The following is a 27924-nucleotide window of genomic DNA, read 5'->3' as shown; positions in this document are numbered from 1 at the left end:
GGACTCCAGGAAAGCCATGTTTGGACCAGGAAGAAAACCGGAAGTAGGAAGATGTGGCGGAAGTAGCTGGGGCGCGGGGCCCCCGAGGGGGCGGTTCCCGTTCCTCCTCGGAGCCGGATGTTTGCCGAGCTTTGACAGGCGTGGCAGAGGGAGCCTTGCCTGAGCGCGGTGAGCTGCAGAGCGCGGGGTCTCGCTGGGCGCGGTGGGGGAAGGGAAAGAGCTGCGCTGGTCGTCTGAAGGGGTTAGGTCCTAAAGGGGAGATTTGGAGGCAGTGACGCCGAGGTGGAACTGGGCCTGAGGGCCTTGGTCTCTCCACTGCCGGGATTTTGCCCCACTTCGGTATCTGCAATGAGAAGACAGCCACTTTCTCTGACTTCTTCCCTCTCCAAGGCATAGGCCAATACAGAACAAACCCGTGGGTGGGAGAAGTCTCCCTGACAGGATCCAGCAAAACACTGAGATCGAGAAATTAGGGGGAAGTGATCGATTTTGCCACTTGATAGGCCATGCTTTCTTCTCATTTTCTTGTGAAATGAAATACACTCAATGTAGTTTTTTGACTATGCAAACGTGATTATAGTTGAGAGTTGCTGTCGTGTAGGATTTTTGTTTTTCTGGAGTCACAACAATCCGAATCCAACACCAGCAAACTCTATGACTTCAAGTTGCTGTCTCTGTTCTGCCCTGGTATTCAAGTTCTGGCTGCCCCTTCGTGGCTCCTCTTTGAACCCTATGAATTTGTGACTGACAGGCACATAGGAGTGTTGTTGAGGGGTTGACTTTCACCAAGAGGCCACCTCAAACGTATTTGTGGATTGAAATCCTGCCTCTGGGTTCTATGACCTCTAGCAATGTGCTCATCTCCCAGCCCCCAGTCTGCTCAAACCGTAAATGGCTTTACTAGCATATGCTGACCTAGTAGTGGGTTGTGAGGTGAACTGGCTCCAGCTCCGGTACTATGTTGGTCTTTCACAAGTGTTGGTTCCTTTCTTCTCTTAGGAAAATCATGTAGTCATTCAGCTAACGACAGGATGTCTACTATGTGCCAGGCATTATTCTGAATAAAGTTGCTTTGTTTTCCTGTGCTGGAGAGCAGGCAAAGTGCTCTGTTACTAAGCTGTGGCCTTAGCCTTCGAAATGGCTCTTAGGCAGTAACTCAGAAGGCTTGTGAAGCCTTTAAAATTGCATGCAAGATTTCATGGATCTGTTCATTTTTTTGAGAAGTCCACAGATATCAGATTTTTTGAGAGATTTATGATTTTGCCAAAGTCAAGTCTTTTTCTAAAGAAAGTGCAAGATTCATCTTAGAAGTGTTTCCGCAGAACTGAATAGGGCTCGCAAGTGGCTGGTATTATTTCATTTCTATCATTTTGCGTTAGAATTTCCCTTCGTGGGAAATTCATCTCCCACTGAACAACGGATAAACATCTGGGTTCAGAGAAGGCAACAGAGGTGCTGAGAGAGGTCAGGGAGCTGGGCACACTGTGATTAGTTTTGCTGGTAAGGGAGGTTATGTGGGAGTTGAAGAGCTCGGGAGAGAGTCTCCTGGAGTAGAGATGGGAGTCATATTCAGCTCTTCTCCCGCACACACAGCTCAACTCTAACTGCTACTTTTAATCCTGTTTACTTCCACGCAAGTGCTTCTGAGCACTGGGGAGTTAGGTCTCTGGGAGGAGATAAGGAAATTTAAGATCCAGATAGGAAAGGCGCTTGCCCAGAATCTTTGCAACCGTTGGCTTAGGCAGGACTGTCACCTGTTTTTTCATATATTTGATTTCATGCTTTTTCTATCACGCCAGATACTTATTGTGTACAAAATGATTTCTCTTGCATAGCTGTAAGGTCGGGGGTGTCAGGAAGTTTCTGGTGCCTGGGCAGTGGTGGGATGGAGAGCCACCTCTAGCAGGAGGGTGTTGTTTCGAACTGGAATCTGTTCACTTTAATAAGCCAGTGCTTCTCACCCTTCCTGATTCCTCATGTTGTGGTGACCCCCATCCATAAAATTATTTTCAAAACTGTAATTTTGTTACTGTTATGAATCATAATGTAAATATCCGTGTTTTCCAGTGGTCATAGGTGACCCGTATGAAAGGATCATTTTGTCACCAAAGGGGTTTCAGCCCACAGGTTGAGAGCCACTAAGCTAGGGTCCTGTGAGAAGCAGCCCTATAGCCTCCTGGTTGAATCTTGGAGAGTCGGTGGGCCAGAGGCAAATTCCTCCATACTGGAGATCGCCTGATTGGAGGACCGAGGGTTGAAGGGCCGAGGGTTGAAGGGGGAGTGAAGATCTGATCTTTGGGCAAAAGCAAAGTTACTCACCAAGAGAAATGCATTCCCAAATGTGAAAAGTTTTCCCTTTGTGTTCTTAGGGAGGAACAGCTGGGTGAGTTAATCCCCAAGGGACAGGAGAAAAAGAGCAAGGAAGAAGCTTGGTCTTTGAAAACCTGAAACAGTTTTTCTACTGACTCAGTTTATTGCCGTGGTAACAAAGCAGTTGTTGCTTAGGCCCTGGGAGCTGTTCACCATTAGAGCCCTAGGCTGCAATGTGTGCGGGAGGGGCAGTTGTCACAATCCTTGTAGCCCACAGTGTGCATCTCACGTGGCAGCTCTTCTCTTCTTCCTACGCCCAGCCCCTTTCTCTCCTCTTGCCTGTCCTACTAATTCTCTGACCTTATACGTCATTTTCTCCTGGCCTCGGGAATGCAGTTTCTTCTTTGGTGTTGGGCAACTGGGTTGGATGAAGCCTCCTTCCTCACCCATCTGGTGAGCTCAAGAGAGGTGCCACCTCCTTTGGCTGGGTCCTAGACCTGGTTTTAGTGCCAACTCTCCTCCCAGCTCTCCTGCTCTTCTGTCCTTACCTCCATGCTCTAGCATTGCAGGCGGCCTCTTCTCCCTCTGTGCCCTGACGTCCTGAAGGCAGTCTGCTGACTCTGTCACAGGAACCGCGGTCTGGAACCCCTACAGGTTTAGAGAGGGCCCAAGAACATTGGGGACCTACAAGGGGTCTGCTGGGATTGGCAGAAAGATTCCATTCCTTGTCCCAGGTAAACCAAACTGCACACCTCAGCCATGACCCTTTCCTCCTGGGACCCTATCATCTTCGATCTGGGGAAAGGAGTGGGCCCCAGCTGACCTTTTTCATGGCATTTGGAGATTCTTGGATTCCTTGGATTCTTGTAGCATCTATTCCTGTAACTGTTGGGGCATGTGAGGATATGCCCTTTGGCAGCTGTGACTGCATTACTTGGTCAGTAGGGTGACAGCAGTGTGGGATCTGGCTGAGGACTTGAAGGGAGGTGCTGGGCTGTGCCATCCATGACTCCAGCTGCCTTTTCTGGCAACATACTCTGTGGAACTCTTGGCAGGATTAGGACTGTTGAGGAATAGGGACAAGGGTGCCAGAAGAGAAAAGAAGGGGACAGAAGGGTTCACTGAAAGAATTACAGAAGCTGACCCACCACTTTTCCTCCCCTCCACACCCAGGTTTCTCCTCTGGTTCTTCTGCAGGGAACAGACGTAGTCATGGATCCTCTCTCAGAGCTGCAAGATGATCTGACCTTGGATGATACCAGCCCAGATCTGAACCAGTTGAAGCTAGCCTCCATTGATGAGAAGAACTGGCCTTCTGATGAAATGCCAGACTTTCCCAAGTCAGGTGAGTGGCACAATGTCTCTGACAACTGTAGACACCCTGGAGAGGAGGCTCCTTCCTGCTGAAGGGATCTCCAGGGGGTAAGATTGGGCCAAGGAGACCAGCCCTAGAGTATGGCTAGGAATGTAAGTTCCCTGGGGGCAGGCTAGAGAGAATGAGTCATGGAGAAAGTGCTAGGCCAGCCCCTAGGGTGACTCTGCTTTTACCATGTTCCTCAGATGACTCTAAAAGCAGCTCTCCAGAACCTGTCACACACCTGAAGTGGGATGACCCTTACTATGACATTGCCCGGCACCAGATTGTGGAAGTAGCAGGTAAGCATGCCAGTATGGTACTTCTTCCCTTATATTCTATGCTCCTGGCTTCGAGAAACCAACCTCTTTTGCCACCAAGAAAGGGTACATTTTGTACCTAGCCTCTGGCCTGCTCTTGAGCATATGAATCTTCCCTTGTGAGCATGGATTGGTTTTGATTGGTATGTACAACTGCTTCCTGACCTATGGTCCCATGGTCTCCCACTGTAGCCGGAATGTGGGAGGCATTGTGGCCTAAGAGCTTTGAAGTTAGAAAGCTGAGTTTGATCCAGTTTTGCTCTCTGACCTCCTTTCTCACACTGTTGTTGAGAGGAGTACAATGATTCTCGTATGTTAGCATCCTGGGAGCTAGAGCATAGTGGGCTCCAAATTAGTGGCCTTGTCCTTCCTATCCTGTCTTCCCTTCACTTGCCCTGATCCCTGATATCTGATTTTCTATCAGTCACTGGAGATGTGGATAATGTCACCCCTTTCTTAGGGTTTGGAATGGGCAGAGCCTTTTCAAGATGCACAGTGCCACATGACTCCCTGGAACATCCAGTTTCTAGTGGGTGTGCTGCCCTGCTGAGAATAGGTGCAGGAACCCTTTGGGTCTGTGCTTCAGGGAGCTCCCTTGTGTCATAAGGCAAGCTCCAGAAGAGACTGGAGCAGGGAAGTAGTGAGTCTCAGTGAGCTGGCTCTTGCTGTCAGTGTCAGAAGAGGCCACAATGTCTAAGGCATTCCCATGGTGCCTGAATTTCTGATGCTTACTTTGGTCTGGGTTGGAGCCCTTGAATGATCTCTCTTGACCCTGCAGAAGCAAGACAGTTTCTTCCTGGCTTAGGTCTGAACCTGGGAATCTGAGTAAGGTATCAGGGTGTCTAATGTCTGCCCTGACAGCCTTCTGACTTGGTAGTCAGTCAGAAGACAGCAGGTGAGGCTGTTCCCCCCACTTCTGTGGGGGTCCCCTTATCCTGCAACAAAACACCACCTTGCAGCATTTTTTTGTTTGTTTCTCCAGAATTTGGCAAGTCTGAGGGGGCCCAGCCAGGTAGGTGTCAGTTCTGGTTGTCTGCGCTTGGCCCCTCCTGGCTGTGGCCTCTGGCTCTATGAATCAGAAAGGACTCTTGGTGGAGGCAGGTGGGACCAGCTTAATTGCAGCTCCATCCTAGGAATCTGGGAGCTGGTGTTGGCTTTGGAAGCAGGAAATAGCAGAGTTTATGAGAGACATGGCGAGGTGGAGATCCAAAACTCAGGAGAGGGGAGCTGTAGGGACTGTGCCTTGGGAAGCTCCCAGTATAGACAAGTCTTGTTTGAAGAGCCAGTGGTGATGTCTGAACCAGAATTCAAAGAAAGTAGGCAATACTCTCAACTCCTCTACAGCCTATGGTTGTCCCTCCCTTCAGTAGCTGCCATGGACCTCAGTAAAACTTGACTTGGTCCCAGTAGGGTCTTTCCAGTGTTGTGCTGGTAACAGTAGACTCTATAGAAGGCAAAGAGACCATTATTTGTAACCTTTTCAGTTTATACAACAGCTGGTTTCAGGCTTCCAACATAATGTCAACTGGCTTGCAAAATGCCTGGCAATAGAAATATTTAACAAGGGGCTGGAGAGATGGTTCGGAGGTTAGGACCACTGGCTGTTCTTCCAGAGGTCCTGAGTTCAATTCCCGGAAACCACATGGTGACTCACAGCCATCTATAATGAGATCTGGTGCCTTCTTCCGGTGTGCAGGCATATATGGAGGCAGAATGTTGTAGACATAATAAGTCTTTGAAAAAAATATTTAACAAATGTAAACAGTCTTCATACACTGTGACTTTCTCAGTCCTGACCTCCACCTTAGACGTCCTTGTCCTGCAGGCTGTGGGCAGCGACACCCAGAAAGCCTGCTGGAAAGGCTCTCCTGCTGCTGCTTAACACCCATGCTGCCTTGAGAGAGCCTGATTGGTCTCTGGGGAATGCAGGCTTCTCCTACTCCACCCTCTCCCCAGCACCCAGCTGCCAGCTCTGTGTCTCTCTTAAGGTTCAGGGCAGAATCAGTTCTAATCCCTTCTGAGAGTGGGGAGGGGGAGTTCCAGTATGCTTCCTGTAGCAGCCACCCTGCTTGCTTGAAAACTTGGTGATGGGACTTCCATTTCTGAAGAGTCAGAGGACAAGGTCTAGACCCCTAGGGCTGCTGACTCTCATCCCATGCATGCCTTCCAGCTCCTGACTTATCCTTGATCCTCTTGCTGTCTTGGCTTTTTCAGTGTGTGTTACTAGATCAGCCTTATAGTTAGCGCTGAGGACTTGCCAAGGTGTCCGCCTCCTTTCCTAGAAGCTTACATTCTTACACTGGGGTATGATTCAGTGGTAGAGCTCTCAACCTAGTGCAAGGCCCTGGGTTCCAGCCTCAGTACTGGGAAAAATGAAACAATAAAAAAGAAACTTAAAACCAGTCATAGTCCTCTTTGACCCAGGGCTACCGGGGTGTGAATTTCTTTTTCTAGAGAAAATGCACATCTTTGTAACTTTTTGATGAACCTGTGAGTTTATTAGGGTTACTCATAAAGCATGGATGAAGGGTTTCTACACCCCACTTCTGTGGCCAGCTGAGAGGTGGAACAACATGTTCCTGGCCTGTAGCCTTAGCCTCTCACTGACATCTTACATTCCAGAGCTCTCAGATCCTCTACCTTGGCTAGGTACTCAGCTCTTCAGCCTTGCACCTGCATTCCAGGCATTCCTTCTGCTTAGATGGACTAGGCAGGTGATGCTCCCCTTCTTTGCAGGAGTCCCAGGACTTCTGAATTTCAGATTGTGTGACTGGGCTGCTGTTCTCTGCCTGTGTCTCTCCCCCTGCTCTGCTGCTTTCCTTTCCCCTAACAGAGCCAGTTGGAAGTAAATGAGGGCAGGAACTTAGCTGGGAGCCACCAGCAGCTGCCCCCCCCAAACACTAGCACTGCAGGGTTCAGAGAACTAGTGGCGCCCAGACCTTCAAAGCAGACCTGCCTTCCTTCAGGTGTGGTGTGCACACCTATAATACATATCAAAGCTGGAGCTAGTGGCACACCTTTAATCCTGCTTGGGAGGCAAAGGCAGAGGGATCTCTATAGTTCAAGTCCAGCCTGGTCTACATAGTGAGTTCCAGGACAGCCAGGGCTATATAATGAGACCCCGTCTTGTAAAAACAAAGACAAAAACAAACAAGCAAAAATACCGAATTCTATTACTCAGTAAACTGAGGTAGAGGAGCTTCAGATTTAGGCCAGTCTGAGCTCCATTTTGATAGCTTGTCTCAAAAACCAAACAAACCAAAACCCTGTTGCTGATATAGATGCATACTAACAATTCTGTTTGGAAAAATTTCTTCTCCAACTTCAGGAAACTCTTTGCCCAACACACTCTAATTTGTCACTTAACCATCAAATACAAGTTCAGAAATGAGGGGCTGGAGAGACGGCTCAGAGGTTAAGAGCACTGACTGCTCTCCCAGATGGTCCTGAGTTCAGTTCCCAGCAACCACATGGTGGCTCACAACCATCTGTGATGAGATCTGGTGCCCTCTTCTGGCGAGTAGACATACATGCAGACAGAACACTGTATACATAATAAATAAAAATCGTTAATTAAAAAAAAACAAGTTCTAGCTGGTCAGTGGTGACACATGCCTTTAATCCCAGCATTTGGGAGGCAGAGGCAGGCAAATCTCTGTGAGTTCGAGGCCAGCCTGGTCTACAAGAGCTAGTTCCAGGACAGGCTCTTAAAAACTACAGGGAAACCCTGTCTCGAAAAACAAAACAAAACAAAACAAAAAACAAGTTCGGAAATGAAACTGCATGTCATATGACCTGTGTCTTTATAAGGGCGACAACATTTATTAGTTGAGATGGGATCTTGCTGTTTTACTCAGGCTGGTCTTGAACTGATCCTTACCAGTGACTCTCCCGTCTCAGTCTTCTAAATAGCTGGAATCATAGGTGTATATCCATACCCCTGGATACCAGCACTTACTGAATGCCTGACATGAGCGGGCTGATACAGAGCAGAGCAAGTTAAACACAGGAAACAGTCCCTGCCTTCAGGCTGCTCCTGAGCCATTGGGAGATAGACCATGGACTTACACAGGAGAGTAGAAACTGGTGACAGAGATGAACGGCTATTAGTGCTGGGAGCTGTGAGAAGAGCTAGCTTAGCTATTTGGGGAAAGGTGGAGACAGTTGTCTGTGTATTGAGTCCCCCAGGAGGCCAGTTTGGAACAGAACTGTCCAGAGAAAGTTTTGTCTGATACAACAACCTGCATACCAAGCTACCAGAGTTTCTGTGGTAGAAGATTTGCATGGTGCAGCCCGAGAAGTGAGACCAAGACTCAGTCAGAGGCCTGAGAGCCATTTTAAGGATTTTTTTTCCCCCTTGAAAGAGGATGTCATGAAGCCCAACTTGGCCTTGAATTTACTATGTAGCCGATCCTTGCTTTGAACTTCTGATCTCCTGCTTCTGCCTCCCAGTGCTAGTGATAGTTTAGAGGTCTTGATCAGATTGTTATTTTCCTGCCAGTTAAAGATTTAAAGGCAAGAAAATTCTCTAGCATAAGAGATAGCAGTGGACAAATCTGGACCTCCCCATCTTTCTGCCTAACCGGAGTGTGTTTAACTCCTGGTCTCTCATTAGGTCTCTCATTACATGTGTGTGCTGTCCTGACTGGCTTCCATTTTAAGGAATATTTGCAGGACTAGGTCTACAGATTCTTTGTAAGGTAGGATTGAGGGGAAAGGGCATGCTGTGAAAGTAGAGTTGGGGGCAGTAGGTGTTTACAGTCCTATAGTTAGAGTTAGAATTGGGTGCCAGGTGGACTTGGTGGACTGGACCTCAGAAACTGGCACAAGAAGTTCTTTATTGAACCCTGGCCAGGCCCTTTTGGACCTAACAAAGCCAGGCTGTGCTTTGGGTGGAGACAAGAGGATGAGGACTTTTCTAGGATCTATCAAGGTTGTGAGTCTGCTAGGGTCAGGGCATTTAACCATTAGGGATGGGGCTATCATAGAGAAGCTGCCTCCTTCTTTCCTTAGCAACCTCTGCCTCAGCCTATAGAAGAGTGAGAATCTTCAGAACACTCTGAATAGAACAAGTCCCTGGGGTCCATTGTAGTTGATTTTTTTTTTCTCTTTGGGGAACCGCCAACCAGCTCCAAAATAAATACACGGAGACTTATTCTTATTTATGAATGCCTAACCTTAGCTTGGCTTGTTTCCAGCCAGCTTTTCTAACTTAAATTTCCCTGTTTCTCTTTAACTACATTTTGCCTTTCTTTATTCTCTATATCTTTCTTTCCTTCTTACTCTGTGACTGGCTGGCTTTGTGGGCTGGACAACTGACCCCTACCATCTTACTCACCTTCTCCTCCTCTTACTCCTCCCTCTTCTCCAGAGCTTTGATTTCTCCTGTTTATTCCCTCTGCTTGCCAGCCCCACCTATCCCTCTCTCCTACCTAGCTATTGGCCATTCGACTCTATTAGACCAATCAAGTGTTTTAGACGGGCACAGTAACACAGCTTCACAGAATTAAACAAATGCAATATAAAAGAATGCAACACATCTTTGCATCATTATACAAATGTTCTGCAGCATAAACAAATGTAACACATCTTTTTTTTAAAATATTTATTTATTATGTATACAATAGTCTTTCTGTGTGTATGTCTACAGGCCAGAAGAGGGCACCAGACCTCATTACAGATGGTTGTGAGCCACCATGTGGTTGCTGGGAATTGAACTCAGGACCTTTGGAAGAGCAGGCAATGCTCTTAACCCCTGAGCCATCTCTCCAGCCCCAATGTAACACATCTTAAGCTAGTATTTCACAACATGGCATCATAGACAGAGCAGGATGGTGGGGCTCACCACGGGAGAATAGTCCTTACTGCTGAGATGGAGTACAAGGGCAAACTCCCCATATTTATGGGCTGTGTCATCAGCTGCTCTCCTGTGTTGCTGCTCTTTGGCCTCTGAGGCAGTGGGGATGAAGTCAGTATAATTTGGTGTCTCTGAAAAAGTGAATTAAGTTAGGACATGGGGCGTGCAAACCAGGCTGTATCACCATTGAGCTTTCCTAAGGACCCTTGCTCTAAGCTGACACTGGAAGAGCATTTCATCTGGGGCAAGAGCATGTCTAAAGAGCTTTCTGGCCTCGTGACAGCCAGGGCCCAGGTCATCATGTTAAGTGTTTGGGACAAATACCTTTGAGAGAAAACACCTAGGTGAGATTTTGTCACAGCTTCACAGACTCCCCCGAACTCCATGGTCTTCAAAATATCTCTAATGGGAAAGATACATTTTTAAATTTGTTTATTTTTAGGCACATTGGTGCTTTACTTGCATGTATGCCTGTGTGAGGATGTTGGGTCTCCTGGAGCTGGAGTTGCTGTCATGTGGATACTGGAAATTGAACATGGGTCTTGTGGAAGAGCAATCTTTGTTCTTAATCACAGAGCCATTTCTCCAGCCCAAAAGATAAGATTTTTTTAGGAGTATCTAGAGTTCAGTCAGGGCCAAGTGTGGTCAGCTATTCTAATAATAAACTCAGAAAGTGTCTGTGGGCAGAATTGTTATTACTAGGGTGGTTTGACCCCACTGTCTACTGTCTAGCAGCCAGACCACTTTCCTCTATAGCCTTGGGTTGGCTGAAAAGCAGTCTCTATAAGTTTCCTTTCTTTCTTTCTTTCTTTCTTTCTTTCTTTCTTTCTTTCTTTCTTTCTTTCTTTCTTTCTTTCTTTCTTTCTCCTTCCTTCCTTCCTTCCTTCCTTCCTTCCTTCCTTCCTTCCTTCCTTCCTTCCTTCCTTTCTTTCTTTCTTTCTTTCTCCTTTTTGTTTGTTCTGTTTTTTGAGACAGGGTTCTCTGTAGCTTTGGAGTCTGTCCTGGAATTGTAGGCCAGGCCTTTCTCTGCGTCCCGAGTGCTGGGATTAAAGGCTTGCACCGCCACTGCCTGGCCCTCTATAGGTTTTCTAGGTCCTCGCTGCTTAGTGCTTCAGGGTAAACCAGTTGTAGGATGTCTTGTTGGCTAGATAGTGTAGGCATTGATGGATGTATTTTTGGCGAATGTGAGGGACTTTTTTTTTTATCTGTTGTAATTCAGGTCACCTTCTTGCTTCAGCACCCCATGGTGAGATCGTGGGTCTATACCATTAGAACACTTAAAATTTCTTAATAAGGTTATACTTATTTTGTGTGTGTGCATGTATATGTAACTGCAAGCCATGACATACACATGGGGGTCAAAGCTCAACTTTGAGGACTCATTTCTCTCTTTCTACCATGTGGGTCCCACCATGTGGGATGAAACAGGTCTTCAGATTTGGCAGCAAGTGCCTTAACCCATTGAGCTGTCATACTGACCCATTAGAATACTTTCACTAGGGGGCTGGAGAGATGGCCCCGCGGTTAAGAACACTGACTGTTCTTTTATCTTTTTTTTAAAAAAATATTTATTTATTTATTTATTATGTATACAATGTTCTCTCTGTGTGTATGCCCACAGGCCAGAAGAGGACACCAGATCCCTTTACAGATGGTTGTGAGCCACCATGTGGTTGCTGGGAATTGAACTCAAGACCTTTGGAAGAGCAGGCAATGCCCTTAACCTCTGAGCCATCTCTCCAGCCCCCTGACTGTTCTTAAAGAGATTCTGAGTTCAATTCCCAGCAACCACATGGTGGCTCACAATCATCTATAATGAGATCTGGTGCCCTCTTCTGGGGTGTAGGTACGCATGTAGGCAGAACACTGTACATAATAATAATAATAAAAAAGAATACTTTCACTATTCATATACACATCAAACCATGTCCATGTTTAGTGAAGGCGTAAGTCACAAAACAGTCCCACATCAGTTTGGAATTATGATTAATAAAAAAGGGTTATTTATTTAAGGGGAAAACTTACAGATCACTGTCCTAGACAACAGTCCTGTGCGTGAACAGGAACAGAGTCTAGCAGCCAGAAGTGGGAGCCAGAAGCAAGAGAGCAAGAGCAGGGCTACCGCTTCTTTTTAAAGCAAAAGAGACCATACCCAAGTGGACTGGCATCTTAAAGGCTATTGTCTGAAGGAGTGGAAGGAGCTCCTGCAGCACCTCCTCCTTTTGTTTAAGAGAATTCCAAACTCAATACAAAACTATATACACTAGGAACAGATATCAAGTATAAGATTAGAATTACAATCAGCATAAACAATATTAAACAAGGAACATATGCTAAATATTTTAATAAGCATTCTATCCTAAGGAGTCTAAGTCTTGTGTTGGAAATGGCTTGGCTAGATCATAAGAGGATGGTAACTACGGCTATCTAATCTTCAACCCCATCAAAGGCCTGAGAAGGGAGATAATATTACTTGAGCAGGCAGGAAGTACAATCAAGTAGCTTCCAAAGCGAGCAATATATGACAGACACAATTAGCTACTTGAGCAATCACCCAAAGTCTCATTTTGTAACGTTAAAGCAACCAACTTTGGCTATGGCCTAGCATAACTGACAGACCATTTTTAGAGGTAGGAAAGTTTTCAAAACCGTCTTATCCTGTCTTGACAAGATTTGACAGTCCTGCTTATCCATTTCCAGATATCATGTAACTTGTCAGTGGTTGAGGCATTGTCAGTTCCTTGCCCAAAGGCCAGTTTTGCCAAGAAGAAAGCAAGCTCCAAGTGGAGTGTCTTCGGTGCTCAACATTCTCTCGGGAATAGATTGGTGCTGTCAGAAGCAATCATGTCTCATGTCAACCGAATCCTAAGTTATTTAAATGCCATGTTCCACAGATCCTTGAAGTGGTTGAATACCTATCTAGACAAAATACAACCTAGGTATCTAAAGAACCTAATTGATCTGACTGTATGTACAACAAACATGAACAACTATTGACCTATTATAATTAATACCTGTATAACTTAGAGAGTAAAACTTCATGTCAGAATATTAAATAATCTGTAAACAAATGTGCAACAAATGAGGACAATGACCTCAAAATGTAAACAATATATAAGTATCTTGATCAGAGGTAGGAGTAATATATAATGCAATATGAAAATATATCCTAAAAGTTGTATCAATATACGAAATGTCCTAAACAGAGATAAGAACATACATATATACAATCTGACAGAATAACTTTGCATAGGTGTACAAATAGTGTAAACAAAAATAAGAAATATAATTTGAAATTGTATCAATATACAAAAACCATACCAGTGTAAATTACCCATGAATAATAGCTCACAAGTATTCACTCTGTTACCCACTATTACTATCCCCCCTTTTTTTTAACAATCATAATTTTCATCCCAACCCTCTGTCTAATACAAGTAATAATCAGCAACCCCTAAACAGTGTCCCAACCCTATGTATCCTGCAAAATTAAACTGATGGTTAAGTTTCAAAATTACTGTCTAGTATAGTTGCAAACAATTTCCGAGAAGTCAATAGATAGGTTTTTTTTTTTCCCCCAAACGTTCTTATTTGGAGTTCTGGTCAGAGTGTCATGAGAAGATGCACCATTTCAGCAGTACCTCCCCCAAAAGAAGCGGTCTTATAGTAGCACTGTCTGCATCATGATCTCATCTCAACTAGGTAGAGCTGTTGCTGTGGGCCCCATCTTCTTCCTGGAAACTTCAAAGATTACTGCAGGAAAAGAATCTGTAGGAAAATCTATTGTTCATCAAGAAAAACTTAAACATCATTCATATAAACATACATTCAATGAAGAATTTGATATGAACAAAAAAGGCATGGAGAAAATAAAATTTTTCCTAAAGTCTTTCTTCTGTCCCATACCAGATGGCTCCCAATATGAGACAGAAACTCTGAATGCTCCTTTTAACAACGCACTTGGATTTAGAGAAGTAGGGGAGCCATTGTCCATCTCCAAAACCAGCTGAATATATTAATATGTGTGTGTATGTAAATGTAAGTGTAACCTATACCTGGATTCATAAACTATATTCTGTTCTCTAGATGCTCCTTAGTGGATAGTTATTTTTTCTTCTGTCAGCATTCAAACATCCAGAGTCTTTTGAATTTTTGATGATGTGTATTTTTCTGCAAAGATAAGAGCAGAACCCTGCCCCAACCCTATATGGCTTTCCTTACCACCTGTATGGTTGTCACCATTGTGGATGAGCTGTCATTTCTCTGTTTCAATATGTTTCTCCTTTTCAAAGTGAATCTTTATTAATTTTGATGGTATCCATAGTTTTTCTTCTCCTGTGGAAACAAGAGCGAAACCCCTTCTCCAATGTAGCACATCTCATAGTTTCCATAGTGAGGTCAACACATCCTTGAAATATACTGGTTGATTCAATTCAGAAGTTTTTTCCATTATCCAATGCCTCACTGCTGCTGTTCATTTCTCATTAGTGTTAAGAAAATTCAAGGTTAATAAAACATTATGCAATCTATTTCTGGGGATATTTTCTGTCGCTTTCTGTTTGTTCGGCATATCTTTTATAGTATGATCTGACATTTCTATAACTGCCTGAACTGTAGGATTATTTGGTATACCTGTAATGTGTTTTATATTATAATAAGCAAAAAACCATTTCATTTTCTTATATACATATGCTGGACCATTGTCTGTCTTTATTTGTGCAGGCATACCCATGATGGGCATAACGTCTAATAAATGTGTGATTACTAAATCAGTCTTTTTTGAGCTCAAGGCAGTTGCCCATTGAAAACCTGAATATGTGTCTATGGTGTGGTGCACATATTTAAATTTACCAAATTCCATAAAATGGAACACATCCATCTGCTAGATTTCATTCCTTTGAGTGCCCTTTGGGTTACTCCCTGCAGGCAACGGTGTTTGATTATAGAAAGAGCAAGTAGGGCACCTCTTTATAATCTCCTTAGCTTGTTGCCATGTAATAGAAAACTCTTTCTTTAAACTTTTGCTATTGACATGATGTTTTTTATGAAATTCAGAGGCCTGCAACATACTTCCAATCAATAGTTGATTAGTTTCTGTATTACCTTGTGCTAGAGGACCTGGCAGACCCGTATGGGAATGGATGTGTGTTATTCATATAGGATAAAGCCTGTTCCTGATTATGTCTTGCACCTGGATGAATAATGAAGTCAATTCTGTATCATCTGGTATAAATTCAGCAGTTTCAATATGCAAGATACCTCTTTCTGCATATTGCAAATCAGTAATTATATTGAGAGGTTCTTTAAAATCCCTTAGTACCATAAGAATAGCATATAACTCTGCCTTCTAAACAGAATTATAAGGGCTTTGTTCCACCTTACTTAATTCTTCTGATTTGTAACCTGCCTTCCCTGTTTTATTTGCATCAGTATAAAATGTACAGGCTTCTGTTATTGGTGCATCTCGTACAATTCGGGGAAGAATCCAAGAAGTTCTCTTTATAAGGTTAAGTCTTTCACTTTTGGGATAATTTCTATTAATTTCTCCCAAAAAATTAGCACAGGCCTTTTGCCAGAGTTCATTGTCTTCCCATAACGTTTTTATTTCATCAGCAGTAAAAGCAACTATAATCTCTACTGGGTCTACACCTGCTAGTTGGCAAATTTACCTTTTATAATTAATTCAGAGACTTTCCAGATAAGTTTTTAATTTTTTACTTGGTTTATGTGGTAAAAAGATCCATTTTAAGATAATATCGTCCCTCTGCATTAAAATTCCTGTAGGAGAAATTCTGGAAGGCAATATGACTAGAATACAGTTAAGATTTGGATTCACCCTATCTACATGTGCCTCCTGTAATTTCTCCTCAACAATCCTCAATTCCTTTTCTGCTTCAGTTGTTAATTCTCTGGGACTCTTCAAGTCTTTATTACCATTTAAGGTTTTGTTTAAGTTAATTATTAGATCAGGTGTTATCCCAACAGCCAGTCGTAGACTGAAAATGTCTCCTAATAATCTTTGAAAGTCATTAAGAGTCCGTAACCGGTCTCTCTGAATTTGTACCTTTTGTGTTCTAATTTTCTGTAAACCTATTCTGTAACCTAGGTAATTAACAGAATCTCTTCTTTGAATCTTTTCAGGAGCAATTTGTAATCCCCATTTAGGCAAGACTTTCTTTACTTCTTTAAACATCCTTTCTAAAGTATCCATATTTTAATCGAATAACAAAATGTCATCCATGTAATGGTAGGTTACAGACCTAGGAAATTGCTTACGTATTATTTCCAATGGCTGGCTGACAAAGTATTGGCACAGGGTTGGGCTATTGAGCATTCCCTGTGGGAGACTAGTCCATTGATATCTTCTAGTAGGCTGAGAATTATCATAAGTAGGGACTGTGAAGGCAAACTTTTCTCTTTCCTTTTTTTGTAATGGTATAGTGAAGAAACAATCCTTTAAATCAATAACTATGAGAGGCCATCCCTTTGGTAACAGAGAAGGCAGAGGAATTCCAGATTGTAGAGGGCCCATAGGTTGAATAAGCTTGTTGATAGCACTTAGATCTGTCACCATTCTCTATTTTTCAGATTTCATTTTAACAATAAATACAGGAGAATTCCAAGGGCTAGTAGATTCGTCTATGTGTCGAGCATCTAGTTGCTCTTGTACCAGCTGTTCTAAAGCCTGCAACTTTTCCTCAGCTAGAGGCCACTGCTTAACCCATATTGGTTTTTCAGTTAACCATTTTAAAGGTAGGGCAGTTGGTATGAAGTCTGTCCAGTAGAGATAATGTCTCATCCTTGGATATAATCTTTATAGCATGCATATTACCTTCCTGTAGAGATGTTCTATCAGTCAATCTGTCATGCTCCTTTGACAGAGTTTGATTAACACATTCAACAGTGCAAATTCTCTCAAATAATATTTCCACACCCAGTGTCATTAATTGGGTTTTATGTGACAAATCATCTGTTTCCTTCTCCGGAGTGCTTAATCTTCCGTTAAATGAAGTCGTATTCTTCAGATTTCCAAACTCTCTCTTGAGAAACGTGGTTTCAATCTGTAAAGACTGCACCATTTCTAAAAATGCCTCATTCTTAGCTCTATTGTCAAACCATTTTTTTAAGGAAAAAATATTGAGGACAAAACTAATCCCCAGAATTAAGATTAATGATGTAGAAAGGGCATCATAAAAGTCTTGTAATACCTCACACATGCTGTGAGTAAAGAGGCCATTGAAACCTTGCACAGTTAGATTGTCTAACATATTGCCCTTTTAAATTAGCAACTTATGATCTATATTTAAGATATTAAATCTTACCTGTGGTTTAATTAGCTGGATTAGGTTCAATAACTGTAACCTGCCAGTAGGTGTCGCAGGCCACCTACAAAACTAATCCAGCTGAGACCAGCGATGTAGTTGGAGTCACGTGACTGGTATGAATCTTGTTTTAGTGTGAAATGCTAAAAGATATCCTTAGATCAAAAAATAGTTATTAATAGAAATCACAAACTGTATGTACTGCGGTGGGCCCTGATCGGTCAGCAGCCACAGGAGCACAGGGATAACAAGATAACAGCAGACACCCAAGAAAGCCTGTATCCCGTCTGAATTTCCGCACAGTGTGTGGTGGTGGGAGGACTGGAAGCCACCCTGAGGTGAGTAATGAGATAATATAAAGAACCAGGCCCGATCTGCAGCAAGAAAAACCACTGCTTTGTGAGAATTCTATATCCAAATGAACTGCAGGCTCCACGCACAGGCCTGCCTGGCTGAGGGAGGGCCTAGCCAGGTGCACTCAGAGCTGGCGGTGGGCAGTAGAGCTGGGGGTTCTAAAACCAGATGAAGGCGTAAGTCACAAAACAATCCCACAGCAGTTTGGAATTACGATTAATAAAAGGGTCAGTTATTTAAGGGGAAAACTTACATATCACTGTCCTAGACAATAGCCCTTGGAGTGAACAGGAACAGAGTCTAGTAGCCGGAAGGGGGAGCTGGAATCAAGAGCAGGGCTACCGCTGCTTTTTAAAGCAAAAGAGACCACGCCCAAGTGGGCTGGTGTCTTAAAGGCTGTTGGCTGTGGGAGCAGAAGAGCTCCTGCCGCGGTTTATCAGTATTTCCCTCTCTCCCCTCCTCCCAGCGTCTGGAAGCCTTCTCATTTGCTTCCCAACTCTGTGGACTTGTGGTCTTAGACCACGGACCTAATATAGTTTTTCATGTGGTGACACCCCAACCATAAAATGATTTTATTGCTACCTCATAATTGTGATTTTTTTTGCTATTGTTATTAATTGTAATATAAATATCTGGTAAGCAGGATGTCTGATTTGTGACTCCTGGGGAAAGGTCATTTGATCCCAAGGGGTTGTGGCCCACAGTTGAGTAGCACTGTCTTAGACTCTCACAAAATCATATAGTAGCTGCTCTTTGTTCCAGGCTGCTCTCACTTAACCGATTTTCAAGGTTCATATATATTTTGTGCCATATATCAGTACTTTCTTCCTTTCTGTCATCATACTTTTATTGCATGAATATACTTTATTTTTCCTGACACAGATTATCTTGTATCTCAGGCTAGCCTCAGATTTATTTAAGTGTAGGTAAGGATGACTTTGAACTTCTGGTCTTCCTATCTCTGAGAACTGGGACAACAGATGTAGCTGTCCCCTTTGGTCTATGTGGTCCTAGGGATCAAACCCAGGGCTTCCTGTATGCTAACCTGAGCAGGCACGCTGTCAACTGAGTTACATTCCCATACATTTATCTACTGGTGAATGTATGTTGTCTCCATAGACATTACCTTTTCAAGGTGAGTTTTACTTACAAAGAAAGGGTCTCACTACACCTTGCTATCTTGGAACTTGCTTGGTAGACCAGGCTGGTTCAGACTCACAGTTTTTCTGTCTTCGCTTCTGCCTCTCAAGTGCTAGATTTAAAGGCACTCAACACTGTATCTATCATAAAAGTGATTTTATTACTACTGTTTTGTTTTCTTTTTATTTTTTTGAGACTATGTCATGTAGCCCATGCTGGCCTTGAACCTATTAAAATTTGAAAGCCTGATCCTCCTGACTCTATCTCCAAAGTGTGGGTTTACAAGTGTCACCATGACTGGGTTAAAGAGCAAGGTTAAAATTTGGGGGAGGGGTGTCCCAATTTAGTGCACCTGAAGTAACTGTACCCAGCATGCCCTTGAGTAATGGACATGAGTCAGCCAAGCCCTGCAATCACTGGCACAGGCCCCAGGTTGGTATGGTTCACTTTTTCACCAGCTGTGCTCCATCTTTCTCCACACTTAGGTGATGATAAATACGGGCGAAAGATCATTGTCTTCAGTGCCTGTCGGATGCCCCCCAGCCATCAGCTGGACCACAGCAAGCTCTTGGGGTGAGTATCCCTAGAGAGTCAGGTGGGGAAGAACACTAGACAAGCAGTCAGACCTAATTTCTGGTCCTAGAGACTGTGACCTTGGCAAGTGTCTTAGAGCTTTATTTTCTCAATTTTCAAAGATGATAGTGAGGCATGTGGCCTCTTTCCTGACAGGAGTGAGATGGCACACCAGAAAATAATCTTGAAAAGTAAATACTTTCCAAATATGGACAGTATTTCTGATATAGTCGTGATTCTCTCTCTCTCTCTCTCTCTCTTTTTAGTTTTTTGAGACAGGTTTCTCTGTGTAGCCCTGACCATCCTGGAACTAACTCTGTAGACCAGGTTGGCCTTGAACTTAAAAATCCACCTGTCTCTGTCTCCTAAGTGCTGAATTAAAGGTATGCACCACCACTGCTATGTATAATCATGATTCTTTTTAAAAATAATTTATTCAATTTTATTTTATATGCATTGAGATGAGGGTGTCAGATTCCCTAGAACTGGAGTTACAGCTGTGAGCTGCCCTGTGAGTGCTGGGAATTGAACCCGGTCCTCTGAAAGAAGAGCCAGCCAGTGCTCTTAACATCTGAGCCATCTCTTCAGAACCATGATTTTTAATCATTTCTATTTATAATCAAAAATAACACTGTCTTACTTTGTACCAAGTTTGGTATCAATGGTTTCTGTACCTGTGGGGCTTCTGCTACCAAATGTGTATGAACTCTCTCCTAGCACAAATCCAAAGGCTGCTTGTCTAAGTCACTGTTGTGTAGCTGTGAAAAGACTCCATGACCAGGCAGCTTTTATAGAAGAAGGCATTTAATTAGGGACTTGCTTACAGTTTTAGTTTTTGTTTTCGTCATGGTAGGAAGCATGGCTACACACAGGCAGTCATGGTGCTGTGGTGGAGAAGTAGTTGAGAGCTGCATCCAGATCTGCAGGCAGGAGCCAGGCATGAGCGCACACACTACACACACACACACACACACACCCTATTTGGTCACAGTCCCTTCTGAGACCAGACTCGTGTTTCCACTAGTTCTGTCTGTCCTGTTTTCAGTCAGATTACATCAGACTTGGCTTTTTCCCACTCCCCACCCAGATCTAGGGGGTTGAAATGGAAAAATGCTTGAAGCTTGGAATAAGAAGACCAGTTAAATTTGAGCTCTGAATTTTAACTAGCTGTGTGCTTGGAGGCCTATATAAACTCACTGAAGTCTATATAAACTCTGAGTTCTCTGTGTCCTCACAGAGTTCTTGTGGGTAATAATGAAATTTCATCATATATATTTTTAGAGTATTACAATTTTGAGAGGTTAAAAATATGTAAGTTGTTATGCAGAAAAAAAGCAACCCTATAAAACAATAAGGTCTCGCAGACCTGTCACCCAGAAAGCAAGCCATTGTGTGTTGCTGCATCCACTTTGTATTTTCTTCTTCATTTGGAACTCTATATTCAATTTGATGTTTTGGATGATTCTTTCATCTTCTGGGTATAAAACATTCCTCAAAGACATCCTTTGATGCCTTTTTTTTTTTTTTAAAGCTCAGACAGTGGCGGCACACGCCTTTAATCCCAGCACTTGGGAGGCAGAGGTAGGCAGACCTCTGAGTTCGAGGCCAGCCCAGTCTACTGAGTAAGTTCTAGGACAGCCAGGGTTACAGAGAATCCCTGTCTCAAAAACAAACAAACAAACAAACAAAAAAACCACACACACACCCAAAACCATATTATTTAGCTGGGCATAGTAGTGTGTGCTTTAGGTCCAGCACTTGGAAAGCAGAGATAGGTTGATCTCAGCAAGTTCCAGGTCAGCCTGGTTCCAGGCCAGACTGGGTTATACAGTGAAACCCTCCCACCTACCCCCAAGAAAACCCTCAAAAACCATGTTATTTACATATAATATGCATATAGAAAAGTAAACCAATTGTGTACTAATTTTTTTTTCTTTTAAGCCAGCTCTCATTTTGTTGGCCAAGCTGACCGTAAACACCTAGGCTTACGTGACCTATTTGCCTCCGCTTCTCGAGTATCTGGGACTACATATCTGCACCCAGTTTCTGGTGAATTTGATGATGCATGTCCGCAATTCCAGCACTTGGGGGGCTTATGAAGGATTATTTTGAGCTACAGAGTAGGACCTTGTCTCAAAAACCTAAAAACAAAGCAAAACAGAAACTCCATACTTATCACTGCCCCTGCCCGCCTCAGGTTTCCAGTTTGCTTTTCCAGTGTCTGCCTCAAGCATGACCACTGTTCTGACGCCTGACTTCACAGATGAGTCCTGTCCGCAGAAGCACCCTGTGAGGTGGTCTGTTTATAGGTATCCCAGGATTTTTTTTTTTTTTATGGTTTTCGAGACAGGGTTTCTCTGTAGGTTTGGAGCTTGTCCTGGAACTCGCTCTGTAGCCCAGGCTGGCTTCTAACTCAGAGATCTGCCTGCTTCTGCCTCCCAAGTGCTGGGATTAAAATGTGCACCACCACTGCCTGACTTCCAGCCCGATTCTTATCATTATGAAACTGAGAATAATTTAGCCCTTACCACACTGAGCACTTTGTGTTTACAAAGGACTGTGGTACTAAGATGTCATTTTGCAGCTAAGTGTGGTTGCCAAGGGACTGATTGTCCATTTTCTAAGAGGTCTGACCCTGGGCTCTACCCTCTCATTTATTTATTTATTTATTTATTTATTTATTTAGAGACAGGGTTTCTCACTGTTTCCTTGGAACCTCCTGGAACTCACTCTATAGACCAGGCTGACCTTGAACTCACAGAGATCCACCTTCCTCTGCCTCCCTAGTGCTGAGATTAAAGGCATGTGCCACTCTCGCCCAGCTAAAGATTTGTTTATTTATTTGTTTTTTTGTTTATTTGTTAAGTACACAATGGTCTGCCTGCATGTATGGCTGCAGGCCAGAAGAGGGCACCAGCTTTCATTGCAGATGGTTGTGAGCCACCATGTAGTTGCTCATGAATTAAACTCAGGACCTCTGGAAGAGCAGCCAGTGCTCTTAACTGCTGAGCAGTCTCTCCAGCTCCCTATTGTTTATTACTTCCAAATTTCCAGTGTGTTCAGCGTGTGTGTGTATGGCTTTGTGGTCCATCAAAAGCCTACGAATTGAAACAGTTGACCTTCTGGCCGTCCTGACGTCCTTCCATGGACACAATGTTTTATAGACTGTACCATAGATCACAGATTCTGTAGGAGGCAGAAGTGCTCCAAGGTCTAGAATGCAGTCTTGGCATTGGACACTTCACCGCTGTGCCACAAACTGAAACCTTGGCCAAGCACCTGGCCTCTGCTGATTGCCCTCATTAGTAAAACAAAGTTGACTTGAGCTTCAGTTGTAATGTATTGGAAGTGTTTGGCAGACATTAAAGCTTTTACCAATAACCAATGAGAAAAGTATATCAAGCCCTTTTAACTGTGGAACACACAGCCCAGCTTGGACCTCAGGTCTACCGATTTTGCTGTCAAAATGAGTGGTGTTTGCATACTTACAGTTCCAACCCTCTGCCTTCTTCCAGGAAAGAAACTTGGGTTACACAGCCAAATGACAGCAGGAAGGGTCTGTGGGGAAGGAAGCCGTGATGCAAGTACTGTTTTCTGTTGTAATAGGGACCACACTTGTGCAGAGGACAGATCTGAACAGGACTTTTTATGTGTGTATGATGTTGGGAGTTGAACCTGTGGCTTACACATGCTAGGTAATTACTCTACCACGGAGATACACTCCCAGCCCTGGCACTTCTCTTGAAGGTACTTGAAACACACACTGGACCAGTATGTGGAGAGTGACTACACACTGCTGTACCTGCACCACGGCCTGACCAGTGACAACAAGCCCTCCCTCAGCTGGCTACGGGATGCCTACCGGGAATTTGATCGCAAGTGGGTTGGGACGTGGGAGTGGGCTCCAGAGCCTAGTGTGGGTGGCTCTGCACTGACAGTTGTCTGGGTTCTGGGTTGTTCTGGTCAGGAGCTTATTCCGTGTTAGTACAGGCAGGGTCCCTAACAACCCTGCCCCTCACGCCACCCATTCCTAAGTTTTCCACTTGTCCTGCAGGTACAAGAAAAACATCAAAGCCCTGTATATCGTGCACCCAACCATGTTTATCAAAACCTTGCTTATCCTCTTCAAGCCCCTCATCAGGTGAGCAGGCCACAGGTGTGCACCCCTCACACATCAAGCAGATGCCCAGGGTGGCCAGCTTGGGGTGATGCAGACCAGGTGCCTGTCTGCAGGGAAAAGCAAAGACCCACGATGGGTCCAACCTGACCCAGATCCTTCCCATTGCCTCCAGTTTCAAGTTTGGACGGAAGATCTTCTATGTGAATTACCTGAGCGAGCTGAGTGAGCATGTGAAGCTGGAGCAGCTGGGGATCCCTCGCCAAGTGCTCAAGTGAGACAGCAGGGTGTGGGTGTGTGTGCTCGCGTGGGGACCCACTGCTCAGTTGTGTGGGAGGCAGAGGAACCTAGGTGGGGGTCTTGGAGAAGCTAGGGAAGTGAGGAAGGCAGTGTCAAGATCCAGAGAAAGTAGATAGAGCCAAATCAAGCCCCATTTCTCTCACAAGCCTTTGACTGAATTTCTTTAAAGTGTGTTACATTAAGTGGGGTGATGTGGGAGGTCCTTCTGTATATGTGTTGCTTTATTGGTTGATGAATAAAGCTGTTTAGGCTAATGGCTTAGGCATATTCCTGGCTAACTTTTATATCTTAAATTAATCCATTTCTATTAATCTGTGTATCGCCACGAGGCTGTGGTAAAGTTCCAGAGACTGTCTCCTTCAGTAGTTATTTGACGTCTCCTTAACTCCACCTACTCTCTCTCTCTGTTTAAATTGTCTGCCTGGCTTTGCTCTGCTAAGCCATTGGCTGAAACAGCTTTATTCATCAACCAATAGCACTAAAGTATATTCATAGCATACAGAGAGGAATCCCACATCAGTGGAGCTGTTTTGAGGATATATGAAATAATCCGTGGAAAATCACACAGTAGTGCTGGGCGGTGGTGGCGCACACCTTTAATCCCAGCACTCGGGAGGCAGAGGCAGGCGGATCTCAGTGACTTTGAAGCCAGCTGGTCTACAAGAGCTAGTTCTGGGACAGCCAGGACTGTTACACAGAGAAACCATGTCTCAGAAAAAGAAAGAAAGGAAAGGAAGAGGAGATTGGGGGGGGGGGGGGAGGAAAGGTAAGGAAAAGAAAAGAAAAATCATACAGTAAATGCTTGATAGAGTTGGCTACAAGACTACAGAGCCAGAGGGCCTGACCCTTGTTCCATCTACTCTCCCAGGTATGATGACTTCCTCAAATCCACCCAAAAGAGTCCTGCAACAGCTCCCAAGCCCATGCCACCACGCCCCCCGCTGCCAAATCAGCAGTTTGGGGTCTCATTGCAGCAGTGAGTATGCTGAAGTTAGGCAGGTCTGGGGCTGATGGGGACTGAACCAGCATGCAGAGTCCCAGCTCACCCTTTTGCTCCCACAGCCTCCAGGAGAAAAACCCAGCCCAGGAGCCCATTCCCATTGTGCTCAGGGAGACAGTTGCCTACTTGCAGGCTCATGGTGAGTGCTGTGGAGCCCTGGGCCTAGTGACCTTCCAGCCACTCTCTTCCCTGGCTGCCCTTGAGAAACTCTGAGCAGAGCATAGAAAAGTACACTCCCAATGACCCTTCTTTGAATTCCAAGAGTGATCGGGCAAGGAAGTGATCTATCACCTAGAGCTCGGAGACTCACCAGCCCCTTGTTCCCCAGCTCTCACCACAGAGGGCATCTTCCGGAGGTCGGCCAACACCCAGGTTGTACGGGAAGTGCAGCAGAAATACAACATGGGTAAGTGGGTCAGACCCTAGAGCTTGTCCACAGCGTGTGCACAGTGAGTCGAGAGAGAGAATGGGACATGTTGTAGCTGTGATGGGCTGTAAGCAAGGGGAGGTGGGGGAGAGACAGAGAGAGAGAGAATGGGACGTGTTGTAACTGTGATGGGCTGTAAGCAAGGTCCCAGATTCTCTTCTTGCCAGAATTTCCATATCCTTTGGTGTGGCAAAAGGTCCTGATTCTGCTGCCTCACTTTCAGGAGCTGCAGCCTTGGGTACAAGGTCATTTAGAGGCAAAGAGGCAAGGAATAATTTTTGTTTGCTAGTGTCCTCACACACTGCAGATGGTCTGAGTCTGTGTACCCTTGTTAAGAGGAAGAGAAGAACTGGGCAGTGGTGGCGCACACCTTAAATCCCAGCACCCAGGAGGCAGAGGCAGTCAGGCCAGCCTGGTCTACTGCGCAAGTTCCAGGGCAGGCTCCAAGGCTACACAGAGAAACCTTGGCTCGAAAAACAAACAAACAAACAAACAAACAAAAAAAGGAAAAAAGAAGAAGAAAAAAACAACAAAAAACAAAACAACAGAAAAAAGGAAGCGAAGAGGCAGATGCAATAGGGGGTCCTGGGAAAAGGCAGCTTGTGCAGCAGACAAAAGGACAAGTAAAAGGGGCTTGCTGGCCTCTGGATTGGCCTGGTGTTCTCTCATCCTTTCTTCCTGCATGCAGGGCTGCCAGTGGACTTTGACCAGTACAACGAGCTGCACTTGCCGGCAGTCATCCTCAAGACCTTTCTTCGGGAGCTTCCTGAGCCCTTGCTGACCTTTGACCTCTACCCCCACGTTGTGGGCTTCCTCAGTGAGTTCTCTCTTTCCTCCCCAGCTATCCAAATCCTCTGCCAGAGCTGGAACTGAGCTCAGGGGAGTGTATATGGCCATACCCACCATCCTCTGCAGGCTCGTGGGCATAAGCAGCTCTCAGAAGTCCCGTTGGGTTCCCCACTAGCCTCATACCAGGGTTTCCCGAGCTAGCCCTGGGCCCTGTAATGTGGAGCTGCACTCTTCACAGACATTGATGAAAGCCAGAGAGTGGAGGCCACACAGCAGGCTCTCCACACACTGCCAGAGGAGAACTACCGGGTGCTCCGTTTCCTGACTGCCTTCCTGGTACAGGTGAGCCCTGGCCCTGCTGCTCACCTGGTGTGTGTGGGGGGTCACTGCTTGGATGCTTGGATGTGGTTGCTGGGAGTAAGAGGCAGGGCCCTAGATTCTAATTGTAGCCCCATTTCCTTCCACAGATATCTGCCCATTGTGACCAGAACAAGATGACCAACACTAACCTGGCTGTGGTCTTTGGCCCTAATCTGCTGTGGGCCAAGGATGCTGCTATCACCCTCAAGGCCATTAATCCCATCAACACCTTCACTAAGTTCCTCCTGGATCATCAAGGGGAGCTGTTCCCCAGCACAGACGCCCAGGCGGTCTGAGCACAGCCCCACCAGCCCCTTCTCTGGCAGCCCCAGCTGGACTTGTCCTCCTGCTATTAACCGTATTGGAGTCCAGGGTTCCTGCCTAGGAAGGGGCCCCGAAGCCCTAGAAGATGGAAGTTGGAGCTCACTAACTGGGCAGCCCCTCCTCTCCCTCTGTCCGCCCACCTCACCAGCCCTCGAGGCCTCTGTTATCGTAAGACATTTTCTTTGCCTTATACCTCTCACTGCCTCTTTGGTTGCTGGGCTTTCCAGAACTGGGCTTGGCGCCTCTGGGACCGAACCTCAGTAACCCTTTTCTTTTTCCTGCCTGTTTCCCTGGCAACTGTAGAAGACTAAATCACTGCCGGCTGTGGTGGTATGGGGGCTGGTCCTCTCTTTTCTGCTTGTTAGGAAATGGGACAGCTGAGCCCTTGGCTTGAGCTGGCTCTCCTGGGTACCTCCCTTTCTGGTCAGTTGCTGTGCTTTTTAGAAGTGAGTGTTGGCCTGGGTACAAGTTCCCTCTGCTGCCCTTCCTACTAGTAGGGATGACAAGACCAGAGTTGGCTTGTCACTTCTGCCTCCTGGGTCTGTTCCTCCCCAAGTGGTACTGCTCCCAGTGTGTACCAGTCCCCCATTTCTGCCACACCTGGCATCTTGGATAACAAGACTGAGCCTCTGAACACCTGTTGAAATGGTCCTCGCCACTCCTGGGGAGCCCAGTGTCAGGTGTGTCAGCAGCATAGTCCTGCCCCTCCATCCTCTCATGTGTACAGGTCCCCAGCCAGTGGTCCATGTCGCGACCAGAGGCCCAGTGCTCCAGGATCCCTGGTGCCTCTTACTTCCTGCCTGGGTACTCTTGGAGGGCAAGGAGCTCAGAAGCCACTAAGAGGGGCAGGGGTTTTACTAATAAATCACCCCACCAGGAAGATTGAGGGAGTGTGGTGGCTACAGGGCCGTTGTCTCTCATAAACCCTGAGCCCCAGTGATGACTGACCGCTTTCATTCCACGCCTAGTGAAAACTTGTGACCCCCTTCCAGAAGTCTGCCCCTAGTGATGGGCTGGTGCGGCCAGGCATGACAGCTCCAGTGATGGCACTGGCTATCGTGGGACCTGCACTGAGCATCTTGCAAGCGACGCCACTGTGTATCAGGTCTCTGGTGCCTGAAGTGCTGCTTCTGTCAATCCTGGCCCAACCTGGGCCACTCGATTTTCACCCACCTTTTTGTATCAAGTGTTGCTGCACTCCATTTATTGAGGAGCCTTTGGGACCTCTCTAGCCCTGCACCTGCCCTGTCAGTGTGTAGCTGGGGGCGCTCTTACTGTGAATCCAGTGTTCACATTTACCGTGATTTTCTTGGCCCCAATCATGTATTTCACCATCTGCACTTTTTGTATTTCAATAAAAATGAAAATGGAAATGCC

The 27924-nt window shown here is 45.2% G+C and overlaps 1 protein-coding gene across 6 annotated transcripts; it reads left to right on the top strand.

The window, feature by feature from the left end:
* The first annotated feature begins 29 nt into the window (after window positions 1-29).
* Arhgap1 (Rho GTPase activating protein 1) lies at window positions 30-27924 on the top strand. 6 transcript variants are annotated; one of them, XM_085696573.2, is made up of 14 exons: window positions 30-168; window positions 3484-3655; window positions 3871-3966; window positions 4967-4996; window positions 19143-19230; window positions 22978-23109; window positions 23285-23371; window positions 23523-23621; window positions 24516-24623; window positions 24710-24786; window positions 24976-25053; window positions 25763-25891; window positions 26102-26205; window positions 26331-27924. In XM_085696573.2, the coding sequence occupies exons 2-14, from the start codon at window positions 3523-3525 to the stop codon at window positions 26517-26519; spliced, it is 1350 nt and encodes a 449-aa protein (XP_085552699.1). In that variant the 5' UTR covers window positions 30-168; window positions 3484-3522; the 3' UTR covers window positions 26520-27924. The 6 variants fall into 6 exon arrangements, with proteins under 6 accessions (XP_085552699.1, XP_048284182.1, XP_085552702.1 ...); XM_085696576.2 differs by having other exon boundaries at window positions 37-168; window positions 3508-3655; XM_085696575.2 differs by lacking the exon at window positions 30-168 and adding an exon at window positions 2557-3044 and having other exon boundaries at window positions 3508-3655.

The sequence above is a fragment of the Myodes glareolus genome, chromosome 10, assembly GCF_982192425.1.
Source record: "Myodes glareolus chromosome 10, mMyoGla1.1, whole genome shotgun sequence".
In the NCBI taxonomy this organism is placed as follows: Eukaryota; Metazoa; Chordata; class Mammalia; order Rodentia; family Cricetidae; genus Myodes; species Myodes glareolus.
This window is presented reverse-complemented; position numbering and strand designations above follow the sequence as displayed.

Coding starts and splice junctions, on each gene's coding strand:
- Arhgap1 (XM_085696573.2), top strand. CDS start 3,523: ATGGATCCTCTCTCAGAGCTGCAAGATGATCTGACCTTGGATGATACC. Junction 24,787..24,975: donor TGCCTACTTGCAGGCTCATG/GTGAGTGCTGTG, acceptor CTTGTTCCCCAG/CTCTCACCACAGAGGGCATC. Junction 25,892..26,101: donor CCACGTTGTGGGCTTCCTCA/GTGAGTTCTCTC, acceptor CACTCTTCACAG/ACATTGATGAAAGCCAGAGA.